Here is a 16,679-nt window from a genome sequence, read left to right as displayed (position 1 = left end):
GGTTAGGGGGATACATTTTGTATAGGATCCCAAGAAGTGGTGGTATATTTATTTGTTACAGTACAAATACAAAACTCAAGAACATAACCCATTGTTTCAGAATTTGTCCTTTTAAGCAACATATTCAACTTTGAGTAAATTAATCCTTCAAGCCTGACTTTAAATCCATGAGCATAAGAAACACAGAATTTACAAACCAAATAGGTTTCTAGGTTCTCTCTGGTATGTATAGTTCTCCTCCAGCCGTGGGGGGATAATAAATGGCCAAGTGCCTTGGTAGTTGCTGAACCTTGATTTGCAGTTGTGATTGATGGCTCATGGACAAGAGAATAGACATTTTCATATGTTCCTATTCTGTACCATCTTGTTTTCAGAGCTTAACAAAACATTTCCTCTTTTTGTTAGGATGCACAGGATGGTGACTCAATTTAGGTAGAAGTCTGATAGCTGAAACAACTGCAAAAGGTCTCTTGTGTTTGAAAATACACTTTCTTTAATCAGAGAATGACCCTTGCTATTTTAAAAAATTCTAAAAGCCAGTTAAAATATATTAATGGGGAAATGCCTCTCTCTACATTAAAATTACTTTGTTTAAACAAAATATAAAGTTGTTAAAATAGAAATAGTCCTCTCATCAGGATATTAGTTTAGCATGCTGTAGTTTGTGATGAAATGACAATGGATACCACAATTAAATGAATGTAGAATTATACTCAGTAAAGATAATAAGAATTTTTATCGATTTTTATTGTTTCTAACTGGTACAAAAGAAATTACATGTGCTTATGTGGTCATGTTTCAATGCAGGCAATGATATTAAGAATTTAGATTAAAAATCCGTAGTCTTGGTTTTGGTCTCAGTCAGGCCATTTAACCTCTTGCACTCATCCTTAAAGAGCCATTTCTGGAAGAAAATGTCCACAATATGTCATCAGATATAACACCAAATGTGACATCAGTCTGTTAAAATAAATGATCATACCGAGAATAGTCAATAACAAAGTGATCTAAAAGCAGTAATAGTCTCGGGCCCTATGTCTTCAACTACAGGGGGTGGGAAGGAGACATGATGAAGAAGTAATTAGGCTACTTCCCTGTGAGGTTCATATTCTTTTTGTGTGGTGGCACAGATTCCAGAGTTACATATTTCCCCCCCTTTTTTTTTTAACTTTTTTTTCTGTTAATGATATTTTTCATTAAGAAAAGTTGGTTTGCAGTTTCATCCTTTTCAACCACATAGACATTGTTAGGTGTGTTTAACATTTGAAATTAAATAACATTTTTCTATTCTAAACTCTTATTTAATAGTTAAGTTGTGAGTTCTGGTGTCCATATTAACAAAAATATATTGTTACCTTTTACAACAGGAAGTGTAGGACTTCTTTTCTAAAACTGCATGCTAGAAGCTGATTTTTATTCATTATTTTATTTTATTCTTTATTCAGCTTACCAGAAAAATTCTATTACCAGAGAAATACCAGTAACTGAGTTCAAAATGCAGTAGTATAAGTTAAATACAGAGCCATTTAAATATATTTTTGTTTAAAAAGTACCTTTAACCATTTTGAAGTATTATATAATTTTTACTGGATAAATTTTAATTATTGTTGAACTTTACCTTTTAAAATAAAGTATTAACTTTCTAAATTCTAAGCACCTGCAGTAATATTCATTAGTAATGTATAATTAAGACTTTCAGACTGATTTAGGCACAGCTGCCATTCTTATTATAGATATTAATTATATATCGATACAATATTAATTATCTTTATTTGATTGTGAGTTGTTGATAGAATTAAGATATTTTAAGCAATTCTCTTATTTACTAATATCTTACATAAATTGTAGAATGATTAACCAAAAATTGCCTCTGAAGCATTTATTTTTTAAAAGGCACCTAAATCTATACCTGAGTAGTATTACAATTAAGATATAGATTATGTTTAATATATTTAATATTTATATGTTAAATACATATTTATTACAATCTTTTTAAAAATATAAAAGCTATACTTTATTCTTTGTATGTTTTTGCTATCTTTAGTGACAAAGCACATGATTACATACAAATGTTACTATATTTGATGTCAGTTTAATTTATGCTAATATATTCTATAAGGAAAGTACTTAATTTTAACTTGATTTTATGGAATCAAATAACTTATCAAATTGACATTCAATCTTGATCTCATGTTAATTATGATATTTAATATTTTAATAATTCCCAAACCCCTATGTATGCTATCAAACATATGACTCAAGTATGCAAAATAAAACATTTGTTCTGGCCAAAAGCAATTAAAATTATAGTTAAGTATGGATACATACTATAGAGTTCACTATTGAATTTAGAAATAGAAATTTCCATGGCTGCTATGTTAGTGTTATATTGCTTTATGATTTTATTTATAATTTATTTAACAAAAAAGACAAACTTTTAAAAATGTAGACTCTTAGAACCTCTTGAGCTGTATTATCATTGCTAAAGAAAGGCATCTGAATAGAAGTGCCATTGGATATTAGTGATGGATTTTGGTAGTGCCAGCCATCTTTTTTATAGATTGATTTGGTTTGAAGGAAAGCCTCTGGTGTAAAGGTGGCAGAGTAAATACCTGAAGAGTGATGTTCTCTGTTGGTGCGATCAATACCAGCCCCATGACTCTACTTCTGGCTACCTTCTAGTTAAAAACAAATTTTTTAATTCTGACAATTTAATTGCCCTTCCCAAGTTCACATTAACTTGCTTGGGGAAAAGAGCTTTAGGTAATTTTTCAAGCAGAGACTCTCCAAAGTGGTTATTTATAAAAGTCGTGTTATAATGGGAGGTTCTTTTAACTTTGCAGAAACTGTATCATGATTTAAAAATAAAGTAAATATTTTATCTTATGATTAAATCTTATTTGTGGATAGTAACATCAGCAAGAAATGATGGGCATTTGGTTCTTGACATTTTATTCTATTTATAGTCTTAAAATGTATTAAATATTTGTCATAATGGTCCCTCACATATTTCCAATGCATGGAGTCCTGTGTGGCATTTATGATGTGAACATTTTATATCTAAGGCTCAAGTCTTGTCTAAATTTTTCCTTAAAGATAAAGAAACTGAGTTAAGAAAGGGCTAATGTAATTCTTGGAGTATACAGGACTACAGCCTAGGTTAACTGAGGACTGGTTGGATTTTCATGTCAATATGCGTTGCCTTCAAAAGTTTATTGCTAGATATAGTGGAAAAAATTTCCCTTAAAGTCATGTAAAATATATTTAGATAGTAAGAAGATATTCTTTAATTCAACTGTTTAGTACTGTAATTTGATTTAATTCAAGACATTTTTAATTTTTAAAGAATGTGCATGATGATGGAAATATATGAGGAATATTTAACATAGCCTTAAGAATATATTGTTAATGTATAGAATTATACTAATAATTTGGATTCTTAAGAATGTCAAATCATTGGGGGCTGGTGAGATGGCTCAGTGGTTAAGAGTACTGACTGCTCTTCCAGAGGTCATGAGTTCAAATCCCAGCAACCACATGGTGGCTCACAACCATCTGCAATGATATCTGATGCCCTCTTGTGGGGTGTCTGAAGACAGCTACAGTGTACTTATATAAATAAATAAATAGTTTAAAAAAAAAAAAAAAAAAGAATGTCAAATCATGGAAAGATCCTAAATTAGATCATTTTTCTGGTAATTTCAGCAATATTATTTACTATCGTTTCCTTTATAGGATAATTATGCACTAGATTCTCTATCTAAAACTTACAGAGAATCCAACATCATTAAGATATGTGCGTGGATTTTATTTTAAAAAATTATCTTTTGTACATTCAGGCAGTTTTTCTAGAGAATATCTTATTGGCTGGAAACCCTAAGGAAATTAACTATAGAGGAGGTCTAATTAGATCAAGATAGTAGTTGACTGAGATACTCTTTATGTGTTGCTGTTCAGAATACAGTTACAGTTTGCTTTATAACACATTGCATGGCTACCTATATCATATTATGTATGTTTGATGTCATACCTATTGCTCAATTGTAATTTCATTTTCTGAAATAAAGTAGCTTTCTTAACAGATAAACATCTTTCCCTGCATTGCTGGAGACTCCTGTTTCCTGCTTAGTGAATGTTTAAAAGGGGATTCATAGGTTGTAGGTAAATATTTTCCTGTGTTTATTGTTATTATATTTCTGTCTTACTTACCTGCTCTGTGTTGTACAGATAAATCATTTCATATCCATATTGTACTCTTAAGAACCTGAATTTTATATTTTGAGGACAAGCCTTTCTTTTAGGCTTTGCTTAGCTTCAGTGAAGTAAAGATATGTTAATGATACCACTTTGGATAAGCTTCTTTAATTCTGTATAACAATGTAATTAATTATTAAGTTAGTACAAATATTAAAATAAATTTGGCATTAGATAAATGTATCAGTTAAATTATTAAAATATGAACAATGGTCATGTTCATTAAAATGTTTTAATAACAAAATTATCTGGCTTGCACTTTAAATTTTGAACTAAAAGTATGTTCTTAACTTCATCCAATTAGGCTTTTAGACTTCAGAATATTTGATACTTATTTATAATTGTTGATTGCCTAAAAAGCAATTGAAAGATAAAACGACATCTTTCCCCAGAACATATAAACATGATAATTATCTTTTATTTTATGCTTGGGAAAGTTTTGTTCTAATTTTGAAGGGGCAAAAAAGTTCTTTAGCAGAAAGCTATTAGACCACTGAGAATTGAGCACCAGCGCATGTGGTGTGTATTAGAGTACTGTTGGTAATTTTACTGCTGCTAGCTTAAAATCCTCAAGGGGGAGTTAATTACAGGAAAGCCATTCTAAATATCAGTAAGCTGCATATTTTCTATGACAAGAGGTTTTTCAGTTGAGATTGAACAATTCCAGAATCTGAGCCTGTAAAAATAAGTAAATAAATAAATTAAAGTGGGTGTTTGTATGCATTTAGTACAGTTTAGTACAGAGTTTTTTTATGAAACTATTTAATTCAAAAGGTACCTTGTTTTACTATGAGTCAATGTGATGAGAACATATTTAAAACTTTCAAATCCCAGTTGGGAGGTATAACACATTATATTTTTAGTAGCCATTTAAAATGAATGAATTTATTTACGGAGCTATTTTAAACCATTGCACATTGCTACCAAGAACTGTGATTTTTTGTAAATGTTTGCAGGTTAAACAGCTTTCTTTTTCAAATAAACTTGGTGTACCTTGGTATCCATATGGCGATGATCCTATAGAAAGTAATGAACATGATGCCTTGTCTCTCATGTAGTTGATATCAGGCAAATTTAGGTTATGATTATTTACTTGTAATTCTTACTTCATCTTTTAAATTCACTATGAGAGGCAAAGAATTAAGTAACTCTTTAATTCAGTAACATTTATATTTATACAGTAGTTTTCCTTTTCTGTTGCTCTCTTCTGTCTAAGAGCTGGTGCATGACAGACAGAAGCTTTACCTCAAACTCTGGTACCAACATGCTTGGTTCTGCATCTTGACTGTAGTTATCATGGGCCCTTTTACCTTAGGCAAATGATATAAACTCTCTGAATCTGTTTTCTTATCTGAAATTGAGGAATTACCATGTTTCTAAGAATTAAATGAGTTAAATATATAAAATAATATGAACACTGTGGCATATAAGTGCTATGTAATATCCTTGTTAGTAGTATTTTTGCTTTGAAGGGAGTTATAAATCTCAAAAATGAAGAGGATGTAGTGCACCAATTTAATAATAAAACCTAACTGGTAAATGAAAATGTCTTACAATTTAATGTATAAGGAAAGCTCAGATGATTCTTCCTTTTGGATTTCTCAGTGGTCAGGTTTTTTGTTTGTTTGTTTAGTCAACTTGATTATGTTTAAAAGATCTTGTTTTTATTAAGACAATTTTTATTTTAATGTAGGGAATCTATATGTACTTAATTCAAACAAAGATAACGATCCATAATGTTGTTTTTCCAAATAGGTAATAGTTAATTGGTACATTTCCTTTAAGGTTTTAAAAATATAAAGTAAGTTTAATGTAAAATATTAAACATTTAATATTAAACTTTTAAAAATATTTACAGAGTTTCTGTATTTGTGCACTTTACCATGTTCTATTATAGAGTGAAAAAAGTGAAATTTTATTTACCTGTAGAATGCACTCAAAGCTAAATACAAAACATTTCTTCCCTGAATTCCTTATTTAATATAAAAGCCCAAAATTCTATTTAGTGCCATAAATACTGCATATTAATGATATGCACGATTAAACTACAAGAAAGGTAAATAAAACTTTTACCATGACCATGATCCATAGCCATAACCAAAGATACTTGGTCTGTTGAGATAACCAGGTAACAACACACAGGAGCAGTTTGTTAGCATCAGTTCTGTAGGTAAACAGCCACTCTAAGCAAGTGCCTCTCAGCCTTCTTAATTCTGCGACCTTTTAATACAGTTCCTCATGTTGTGGTGATAACAATCATAAAATTATTTTGTTGCTGCTTTATAACTGTAATTTTGATACCCTTATGGATCGTAATGTAAATGTTTGATATGCAGAATATCTGATATGAGACCCCCAAGAGGTTGCAAACCGCTGCTGCTCTAAACCCAGGCTTTATTCCTTTTGTGTTTGAGCCTTATATCTGGGCAGAAACTGTAGTGGGGCAAACAGCCTAACCATCGGATTTCCACATCAATAGCTCCGGCCTGGGTGGATCAGGTGCTTCACCCCCCCACCCCGGGGGGTTTCCCTTGCTAGAAACCCCTTCCTGAACTTTCCCTTCTGTGGCACCATTCAAAGAAATTGAAGGTTAGGAAAAAACAAAACAAAACAACAAAACACCATTTCTTGAGCTTTTCAAACAAGCCCTAGCTGCTTGTCTTCTTTTCTCCTAGAAAACTGCCCGCCCAGAGCACCAGAGTGGCGCTGGAGAGCAACTTGGGGTTCGAGTGCTCGCCTTCCAGCTGCAAGCTGGTTCCTTTCTTTGGTTCCATTGCCCCTCCTTCTTGGCCTTGCTGCCTAGTCCTGAGGCCACAGGAGGCTCTTTGCCCAGAAGCCTCACAGCCTACTGTTGTTATGATTGCCCCCGGGGTGTCTTAGCCCTTTAGTTTAAACAGCAGAAGAGGGAGGTGTGGAGCCTCGCTTCCTTGCTACAATGCCTCCCTCTCAATATTTGTGTTAGTGTTGTGGGCAGGGGAGGATGTCTGAAAATGTGGGAGAGGGCCCTGGGCAGGAGGAGAGGGGAATGAAGAACAGAATGCTGCTGCTGCAACTTTTATTAGTATCCCATAGGGCTTTGGGGTTTGGGCCTTCATCCTCATTGGCTGGTGTCAGTCCTCAAGCACGGACCACTCTTCTGGACACTCCCTGACCCTTTCCAAATACAAGCCAGTGTAATATACTCAGTGAAATGAATGGCTACTCATTATTTTTCCATGTTAAATTAGCATTGTTTTCTAGACTAGGTTCTGATTTTTCCCACTAAGGAACACATTGTGGGGGAGGGGCGCTGCTTTGGAATCCTTTCCTGCCCTAACTATAAGTAAATAAATGGCTGGGTGAGCAGTGCAAGGGTCAGATTTAATGGGATTAGGGTGCTTGTTCAGGGTAACATTACACTAGCTTGGGGAATCGAGTTTGTCAGAAGGAGCGTGTGTGCCATCCCGGTCACTTTACCTACTGTGGGTGACTGTATAAAAGATTGGCCATCTCTGGCTACCTTACCCTTTCTGCATCCCTACCCCTCTGCCAGAGTGTTTCTCCAGGGCTGATGGACAGCTTTGTTTCCTTTTCATTTCAGCTGCAGATGAAGACATCCTTGCTAAAGGAAAACAGTCCATCAAGAGTCAGGCTTTAGGAAATCAGAACTCTGAAAACGAGACCCTCCTGGAAGGCGACGACGATACTCTGTCATCCGTGGATGAGAAAGATTTAGAGAATCTTGCCGGTAATTCAGTGGCTGCGCAGATATTTCAGCTGGCTCTGGGACAATGAGCATCTAATTACTTACTTTTTCAGCTGTGACCACTGGGACTACCAAGCCTACATCCACAATTATATTAACTAGAAATTGGTTTTGTTCTTCCCAGTGTTTCTCCCTTCATCTTCTATAATTGTTCTTATTTTTTCTTCTTCCCAGCCCTCTGATCTTCCTGATTTTTTCTTTTATATATAATTTCCATTGAATCAAAAAAAAAACGTTAAAAGCAGCTACAACAGAATTGCTTCATGCAGCCTTTGAACGCTGCCATTCTCTATAAAATGAGGATTATAAGTGAAATTTTGCCAGTTGTTTTGTAAACAAAGCTTGGAGGCAGTTTGCTTTAAACATAGACATTTAGGGAAATACTGAATATTCAAGTAAGTCACTCAAAAACTGAACCTCAAAAATTCCCTGGGAGTTACACATTTTTCATAGTACAGGAATTTTAATTTATATTTAGGAGATTCTGTTTTATTTTTCTTATGGAAAAAAAATTCACTTTTTTACCCTGAAGTTTTAGTCATCCATAGATGACTTTTTACCTTTAATATCTATGATTTTTTATTATTGTTGCTATTATTATTATTATTATTATTATTATATTTGTTGAGGAAATATGAAAAAGCATAGTTTGTATGTGTGAAAATTACATAGTTTTTAATTGCAGTGAATTTAAAAGAATAGGCATTTGAAAGCTTTTATTTGGCAATATACCTTCAACCTTGTGGTACCATGCAAAATGAAAACAAAGCTGGAGACTGATTACCCTGTTTGATGACCGTAAACCTCTCAACGTAGAATGAGATTAGTTGGAGTGTGTTTGTTAAGGCGTCTGTAGTGGGAAGGAGTGGAGGTTAAGGAGGACACCGCTGTTCTGCTATTTCCCTTCATATCTACGTATCCGTCTCCTTTTTTACTTTACCCCTATTCTTATGACTAACGATACGTTCTCACAGTAATAGAGGTGAAAGGGAGTTTAATTATATAATCTTGACAATGGCAATGGGATTAAGAAGTAATCCACACTAATAAAGTGGTGTGGGTTAGAAATGAAGTGGAAATTGTCAGGGGTCTTCTGTAGAACCTAGGCTGCCCCAGCTTCTGCAGCTGTCTGCTTACCCTGTAATTGAATGTCTGAGAATGATTGAAAAAATGTTATTTCTTCTCAGGATTACATGCTAATGTACAGAGGGCAAAAGGAGACAGCAAAAGAACACATAGCTGCTTATTTCATCCATTTACAGGGATGAGCTTTGGGAAATCATGGCTGTTCTGAAGCTATCTGCTCCCCATCTGCAAACACAATGCATTTGTACATTGGGAATAGAGGGCAAAACCTGCTCTGATCTCTGCAGAGCATCCCTTCTATTGTCCTACTGGCACACATTAAGATTGATGTGAGATTAAGGACCATCACACTTCAAACAATCGATGGGAATGTCAATTCATCTGAATTTTGAAACACTTATTCATCCATTGATTACCTGAATAGGTGCACCTTGTTTATAGGCACTATATTAATTCAGAATTACAAATGCCACTCTTCTCTTTGGCTGTTTGTTTTTTTTTTTAATTACAGGATTTGTACAGTGAGAAATTGTTGAATTTCAAATTGTTTCTGAATATATCTCTAACTAAATATGTATTATATAATTTATGTTCAGCCCTTATTTTAGGGTTAGCTCTAATGTACTTTAAGCTGTTCTGTCTATAGTCCATCTATTGTTTTTAGTAGCAGACTGATTTGTCTCTTTGATAAGCCCTGTGGAGATTTGATTATTCCAATAAAAATTCATTCACTTGGAAACCCACCCTCCAGCTGTTTACTCCCAGAGTCCCTGAACTATACTAATATTAGATTTGGAGGCACTGAGCAATATTTAACAGTGGAAAGGACACTTTGAGAAGAAATATTTTCACCAGTCTTATATAGGGAGAAAGTTACCATGGAAGAGGCTTTTTTATAAAACTGGTGCAGAATTTTTATCACAGAAGATGGTTTATCAGAGGATTTTCAAACAGTTCACTCATAAAGCTAGTCTTTTTTGTGTGCATGACTCAGCCAAGCTCTAAAGTCACCCCTGGCCTTGGAAGCCTATTGAGGCCTCCTTGCTCCTGGTTGTTATTCCATGTTGTTGGTAGCCCGAGGCTGGCTTTCTAAATGTAATGAGGATGTACTTATTTAGGCAGAGCCTCCTTCTTACCTAGAGATTAGACCAACATTTTACACACTCCCTGTAAGATAATTGCTTCTTAGCTTACTATTATCGTTAACTGCCTGTTATAAATCTTATAGTATGAGAAGCCGAACTTTGCATCTTCAGAGGTAGATTCTGTGTGGACAGAATAGTGAAGTATAGAGGTCAGAGGTGTTGTACTTAGACGTGAGAATTTTCAAAAATTAAATATTATTTTTGGTAAAATTTGAGTTTTGAAAAATTTGATTCTAACTTCTATGGCTTATCTTTTTCTCTTGGCAGGTCCTGTTAGCCTGAGCACTCCAGCCCAGCTTGTGGCCCCCTCTGTTGTGGTAAAAGGCACTCTCTCTGTCACCTCCTCTGAACTCTTTTTTGAGGTGGATGAAGAGGATCCCAACTTCAAGAAAATTGACCCAAAGGTGAGAAGATGGGGAAGGAAGGGATTCTTTATTTATTTTGTTATTATGGAATAATGTGTTCTACAAATTAAGATTGGAATAGGTAAAATCTCATAAGCTTAGTTCAAAGCTCCTGCAGAACTGCTACTGCTTACTACAAAACAGTTATCACTTCTAGCTTAAGACTCTTTTACCATCTTGTTAGATTACTGACATTCATTTAAATTCAAAAACAATTTCCACTTAATTGCATTTATCATTAGTTCTTCAGGGAAGAGACCTCAGGGAACATTGTCTATAAATATATTCTGCCTGAAGGGGTCCAGAGTGAATTAAGCAACAAAAATTCAGTGAGCTTGAGAGTAGAATTGTTTTGTTTAGCCCTTATATTTTCTAGATATAACACCAATATATCATTATCCTTGCTTTGTCCCCATGGCTTGCTATTCTTTGATGCATAGGAACATATTCTGCCAGAGTGTGATACCTCTGTTTCCCATTACCTGTGGTAGCTTTTACAAGGCACTGCATAATTTCCTATTCTTAAATGAAAATGTAATTTCCCCTTTCAAATGTATTTTGATTACTTTTCAGACCATGGCAATTTTACTTTACTTAGAAACATTTCTGTTTTTTAACACAGTCATAAAGCCAAAATAATGTTGATTTTTATGAAAGTAAGTGGTATAATTTGTCCTGAGTGGAAGCAGTTTATTGAAAAATAACCAAGTAAGTGTCCTGTAGAAAGAGTAGTGGTTTAAAATGGAATATTTAATTTTACTGGCTTATATTGTGTGTGTGTGTGTGTGTGTGTGTGTGTAGTATGCATTCTATTTATTAGTAGCCCCTTCAGTTTTGGAATCATGTGGAACTGTGAAATCTTCATAATTTGGAAGTATTTCTAAAAAAATTTTAGAAAAAAATGTTATAATTTTGTTGAGCTTTACAGACAAATCATTTCTTGTCTTAGGCATGCTTGCTTTAAGTACTTTGTTTCCATATCACTGTCTGTATTCAGGGAGAACTTGCTGGAGCACATAAAAAGACAGCCATGGGAGAACTGGTTGTTTGCAGTTAGATAAATCAGTGAATCCAGTACAGAGAAAACTTGAATTCTGAAATGTTATACCTAGAAATGTTTTGTACTTTGTCTCATGGTTAAAGTATCTGAAAATATGTTATAAATTCATTATGAAAGGTTACCAAAATTACTTAAACTCTGATTCCTAACATTTCAGAACTTCAGAGAGACTGAGACTTTATTCAGATTAGTTTACTATACTTTTGGGACAAACATAGTTTAAAGTCTAAAATCTGATCAATGGTATCTAAAAACGTTTTTCAAAATTAAGATCTTTGTCAACATCCTTTGAGAACAGGTTCTTTGAAGTTATTTGTTCTTTTATAGGAAGCTGTAGCTTTTAAGTTTTCCTCATATTTATGTAGCATAATTAAATTAGCTTTCTTTCTCTGTTGCTTGTAAAACATAAGCTATTTTACCTTAATTATGAAATGTGTCTTATACTGCAACGTACCTAGTTCTCCAGACTGCAACATATCTGAAAGTAACTTCAGCAGGTTATTGACAGAACCTTTAATTTAATATCTACATTAATACTAAAAGGTATTTTTTATTGTAAATACCAACACTTTTCTTGACTACAACATTTTTTACATTTAAAAACATTTTTAAAACTTGTATTAAATAAGAATGGGAAGATTTTGAACTGGGAAAATTTTTTCCTTGTCAATACTTACTAACATTTTTGTAAACTAGTTGGAAGAAATGCTGTTTCTCAATAGAAATACTTTTTTGAGTGAATTAGTCATTTTTTTTGAATTAGTCATTTTTTAAGAAAGCATTTTAACCTTTTAAATCAAATACTGTGCCTTAAATGATTTTTGTGCACCTCTGAGTAGCTATTGTTTTATATTTAAGAACATATTCCTTTGAAAATTTTCTTAATATTCAGACCTTTTTCTTAAGAGGATAAATTGTTTTATTATTTAAAATAATTAGTGAGTGCATTGAATTAATGAGTTTGTTTTTATTTTTACAAGAAGGCACACCACACAGACACACAGACACACAGACACACAGACACACACACACACACACACACACACACAAGGTACTATGTACATTGAAAGGTCAAAGGTATTTTCAGAGTAGGTAGTCCCTGAGCTTATATTTGTGACACAGAATTACTTTTCCCAGGGCAGCCTAGAGCTTATGCCTGTTCTGTCAAGTGACCTGGTGCTTCAGAGCCCGAGGAGCTTCCTAGGGCTCAGTAATCTTAGTCCTCCTGTTCTCAGCACTACACGCCCCTCCCCCACCCAGACTTCTCATCAGAAAACTGCTTTTTACAACATTTTCTTCTATATCTTTCACTTATAGATTAAAAAAAATGAAAAATAGATGAAGTTTAAAGAATAAAATTTAAATATTAGAGGTAGTATTGTAACATATTTTGTTTCTTTACTTCACATGATCAAATCTTGTCCTTTGACCATAAAGCAAACAAACCAGTTTTTTTAGGATAGTATCAGTTTTACTAATTATTTTTTATTCTAAACAGTTATCTTATTGCATATAAAAGAAATCTTATCAGAGTTGAAACATTGAAATGAGTCTATGGGATTGTTACCTGAGAAAGCAGAATATGGAAGGTACTTTTCCTATTCCTAAATTTTTAGATGAATTATTTAGGTCATAAAATAGTTTTAAGACCATTATATATAAGTAGATTCAAATTTTGAAAATTTGAAATTTTATTAAAATGATCATGTTTATTGCATTCATAACTAAATCATTAAAAAACAAAGTAGTTAACAGATCTGAATAGTTCATATTACCAGTTGCTAGAGGAGAGAAATATTGCAGTGACTATTTTATTATTTTTAGTGTTGTTGATTTACTTGCTAATTTTATTTATTATTACTAGTTGAAACTTGAACAAATAGTTGAAGAAAGAACATGAAATTACTTCATTCTTTAAAAACACTTTTAAAAACATTTTTGAATTAGATTTTTTTAGACCTTCAAAAAAATATCCTGATAAAATCTGGAAAAATTTTTAAAAGGCTTTTTTATTATTTTAAATTTTAGGATTAACAACATATTGTTTCATACATTTTTTCAAATATTGCGTTAAAATCCACAGAACAAATATATGTTATATTGAGTAAAATCCTTCTTTTGTTTTTTACTAAGGATTTTAGGTTAAATTTATATAATTAATTCTCCAGAATATGCTGTATTTTAAACTTTGCAAACAGAGTTCAAATGGAAGCTTCCTGCATTCAGTTCAAGTTCACATCTTGTAAGTTAGAAAGTGATCTCATCTGCCTTCATTCAAGAACAATCCGCAAGCAGCCAATTACAATGTAAAGTAATATTTTTATTACTGGTTTACTGGTTTCAACAAGACATTTTAGGGCAGGGGTAGAGGTGCAAAAGGAGGAGGCAGGGGCACATTGACATTGGCACTGAGACACATTTCACATCAGTAAAACTTTGTAAAAAGTAATTTCACATATAGTTAAATAATTATTTTCACTTGGTGACAATCATTCAAGCAACTCAAAACAAGGAGGGGCGGGTGTAAAGAAGGAAAAGAGGGGAAGCTACTATACATTGATTAGAAAAATGTACCTTGGGTTTCATTTTGTGTTGGCAAAGCCGGATTGCTTCTTTTGTGCGATCTTTAAGTTCACATTGTTTGGAAGGAAACGATCATTTTTGTGCAAGAGTGTGAATTTTGGGGGTTGTTGGTTGGTTTGCCCTCTTTTGTTTGCTTCTTAATTAGGATGTCTTCTGCCTACTCCTGTTCTTTCAGGTGATTTACATAAAAGTTTGTGTTTCTAGTTTTTGCTGTTGTTGTGTGTTCTGAGAGAGCATGCCCATTTTGTGTTGCTTTCTACGCAGTCGGCAGCACTCTATAGTTTGTCCAAGCTTTTGGGATTGGTGAGGATTTCCCTGGCCAATCTCCAGGTCTGCTTGGCAGCGCTCTCCAGGGCCGAGTGGGGCTTGCCCTGGAAGAGGTCGAGGTTGGGCAAAAAGTAGTGAGGGCAGCGGCGGCACTGCAGGCAGGAGATGAGCTGTAGCAGGATGCCGTTCAGACGGTCGCCCAAGCAAGCCTCGTCCCAGTCCGTTTCCCTCGGGTGTTTCTCGCACTCGTACAGCAGCAGCGTCTTCATGTGGTAGTTATTGAGCGGCTGGCCAGGCAGCTCCAGGTGGCGGTCCCGCAGCGTCTTCAGCACCGAGAGGCACTTGTTTCTACAGCCGCCCATCAGCAAGCGGTTCTCCGCCTCACCGAACTGCAGCACCCAGGCGTCGCTTTCTGCGGAGCTCTGCTTGCCAGTCAGAGAGTAGCACTCCTTGGAGAGCAAGTTGAACCCTTCGGCCTTGACCTCCGCCACCCGATTGGGGCCGGGCCAGGGGATGTGGGGCATAGGCCACTGTGCCGCGCTGCGAGGCCAGATCCCGGTGCACTTGAACGCTGGGGTGATTTGCACCACGTAGCGCTCCCTGATGCGCAACTTGACCTCACTAGTGTCGGCGATCATCTTGACCACGTCTCGATAGCTACACTTGTCCACCGCCTGGGCTACCAGTGTCTGGAAACGCGAGCGGATCTTGCGCGCAGAGAGGTAGCCAGACGCTGTGATGAACTCGACCCAAAGAGACATGCTACGCTTCCGCCCATCGCTTAATTTGAGCACCGCACAGCCGGGCAGAGATCCGTCGTCCACGAAGTTGAAGACTCCCATCTGGTTGAGGTAGAGTACCACCTCGAACTCGGTGGGCGAGATGACTTCCAGCCCCTCGTAGCGGGCGTCAATCTCGCTCAGAGAGCTGATGAAGCGCGGCTCCTGCACCTCCACTTCCTTCAGCACATCCGACACTACCTTACAGACTTCTCGGATGGTCTTGGCGATCGCAGCCTTGCGCGCCTGGCAGCGCTCGGTGTAGTATTTATTGAGCTGGTAAACCAGCTTGGCCTGGGCGGCGATCATGTTGGGGCACAGGTCCGGGCTGTACACCGGCGTCTCGCAATACGTTGAGGGATCCAAGGCTCACGCACTAGTGGTAGCCCTGCGGCTGTGGAAAGGCGGTGCGTTCCCCCCTGAAGCCCCAATTTCAGTCTTGTTTTCCACCTGGGCTCACCGGCTGATGATATAGCCGGCTGGCCTTTTCTTTTCCCTCTTTGAAATGTTTTCTTTCTTCCGCAGAAAATTAGAAAGAATATTATTTTGGGGGGAAAATACCTGCAAAAATAAAGACGAGCCTCTCCTTGTGCGGGAGAGATGGATGAAATTGTGAGAGAGAAAAAATTAGGTTACCAAGAGGCTAGGCTTAGATGTCCGCAGCAGCCACGGTTGCCCAGATATCTGAAAATGAAGTCTTATAAGTGCCAAAGTAAATTTAAAAATAAGAACAAAACATTCAGTGGTTCATTCTGAAACTTCTCTCTCGATGGTTGGACGCCTTCACTCAGCCTATGTGATGCCTTCCTTACCCTCCCCCAAAAGGAAAGTGAAGGATGTAATTAATGCCGGGAGAGCAGCGAAGTACAGCTCAGGCCGCAGCAGCGCACTCTGAGGTTTGCAGACGCCCCGCGATCTCAGCGTGCTGGTCTCCTCTCTTCTCCGGGGTTGTGCTGGTCTCCTCTCTTCTCCGGGGTTGTGCTGGTCTCCTCTCTTCTCCGGGGTTGTGTCGTCGCAGTTTTCTTGGCTTCCTACTGGAGGCGTTGTTTGGATTGGGTTGGTTTGTTTGTGGGGGGCTCTTCCTGCCTTTCTCTAGGTGCAAACTGCTGCTAGTTGTTTGATATTCTTTTCTGCCTCGTTATTTATACTTTTGGCCCTAGCAAAATCTATTTTAGTGTGACAAAGTCGTTGCTTACGTTGTATCTGGTGTGCAGTTCTAAGGAGTCCGGGTTTTTCTTCTCTGGTTTCGTGTGCAGTCTCTGCTTCACCCTCCTGTCCTCTGATACCTGCCCCCCTCTTTCTCTCTCTCTCTCTCTCTCTCTCTCTCTCTCTCTCTCTCTCTCTCTCTCTCTCTCT

At 36.0% G+C, this 16,679-nt stretch overlaps 2 protein-coding genes across 2 annotated transcripts in view; one reads left to right on the top strand and one right to left on the bottom strand.

Moving 5' to 3' along the window:
- Lrba (LPS responsive beige-like anchor protein) overlaps positions 1 to 16,679 on the top strand; it is a gene marked incomplete at its 3' end in the record, with an annotated part of 362,529 nt that overhangs the window by 281,672 nt on the left and 64,178 nt on the right. The window contains exons 38-39 of the mRNA XM_028789471.1: positions 7,835 to 7,981; positions 10,498 to 10,634. Of these exons, the coding sequence (XP_028645304.1) occupies positions 7,835 to 7,981; positions 10,498 to 10,634 (284 nt within the window). The remainder of the gene's footprint in view (positions 1 to 7,834; positions 7,982 to 10,497; positions 10,635 to 16,679) is intronic.
- Positions 13,994 to 16,262, bottom strand: Mab21l2 (mab-21 like 2). The gene has a single exon (XM_028789466.1). It carries the CDS (start codon positions 15,630 to 15,632, stop codon positions 14,553 to 14,555), a length of 1,080 nt encoding a protein of 359 aa, XP_028645299.1. The 5' UTR covers positions 15,633 to 16,262; the 3' UTR covers positions 13,994 to 14,552.

This window comes from Grammomys surdaster, unplaced genomic scaffold, assembly GCF_004785775.1.
Source record: "Grammomys surdaster isolate TR1022 unplaced genomic scaffold, NIH_TR_1.0 125834, whole genome shotgun sequence".
NCBI lineage: Eukaryota > Metazoa > Chordata > Mammalia > Rodentia > Muridae > Grammomys > Grammomys surdaster.
This window is presented reverse-complemented; position numbering and strand designations above follow the sequence as displayed.

Coding starts and splice junctions, on each gene's coding strand:
- Mab21l2 (XM_028789466.1), bottom strand. CDS start 15,632: ATGATCGCCGCCCAGGCCAAGCTGGTTTACCAGCTCAATAAATACTAC.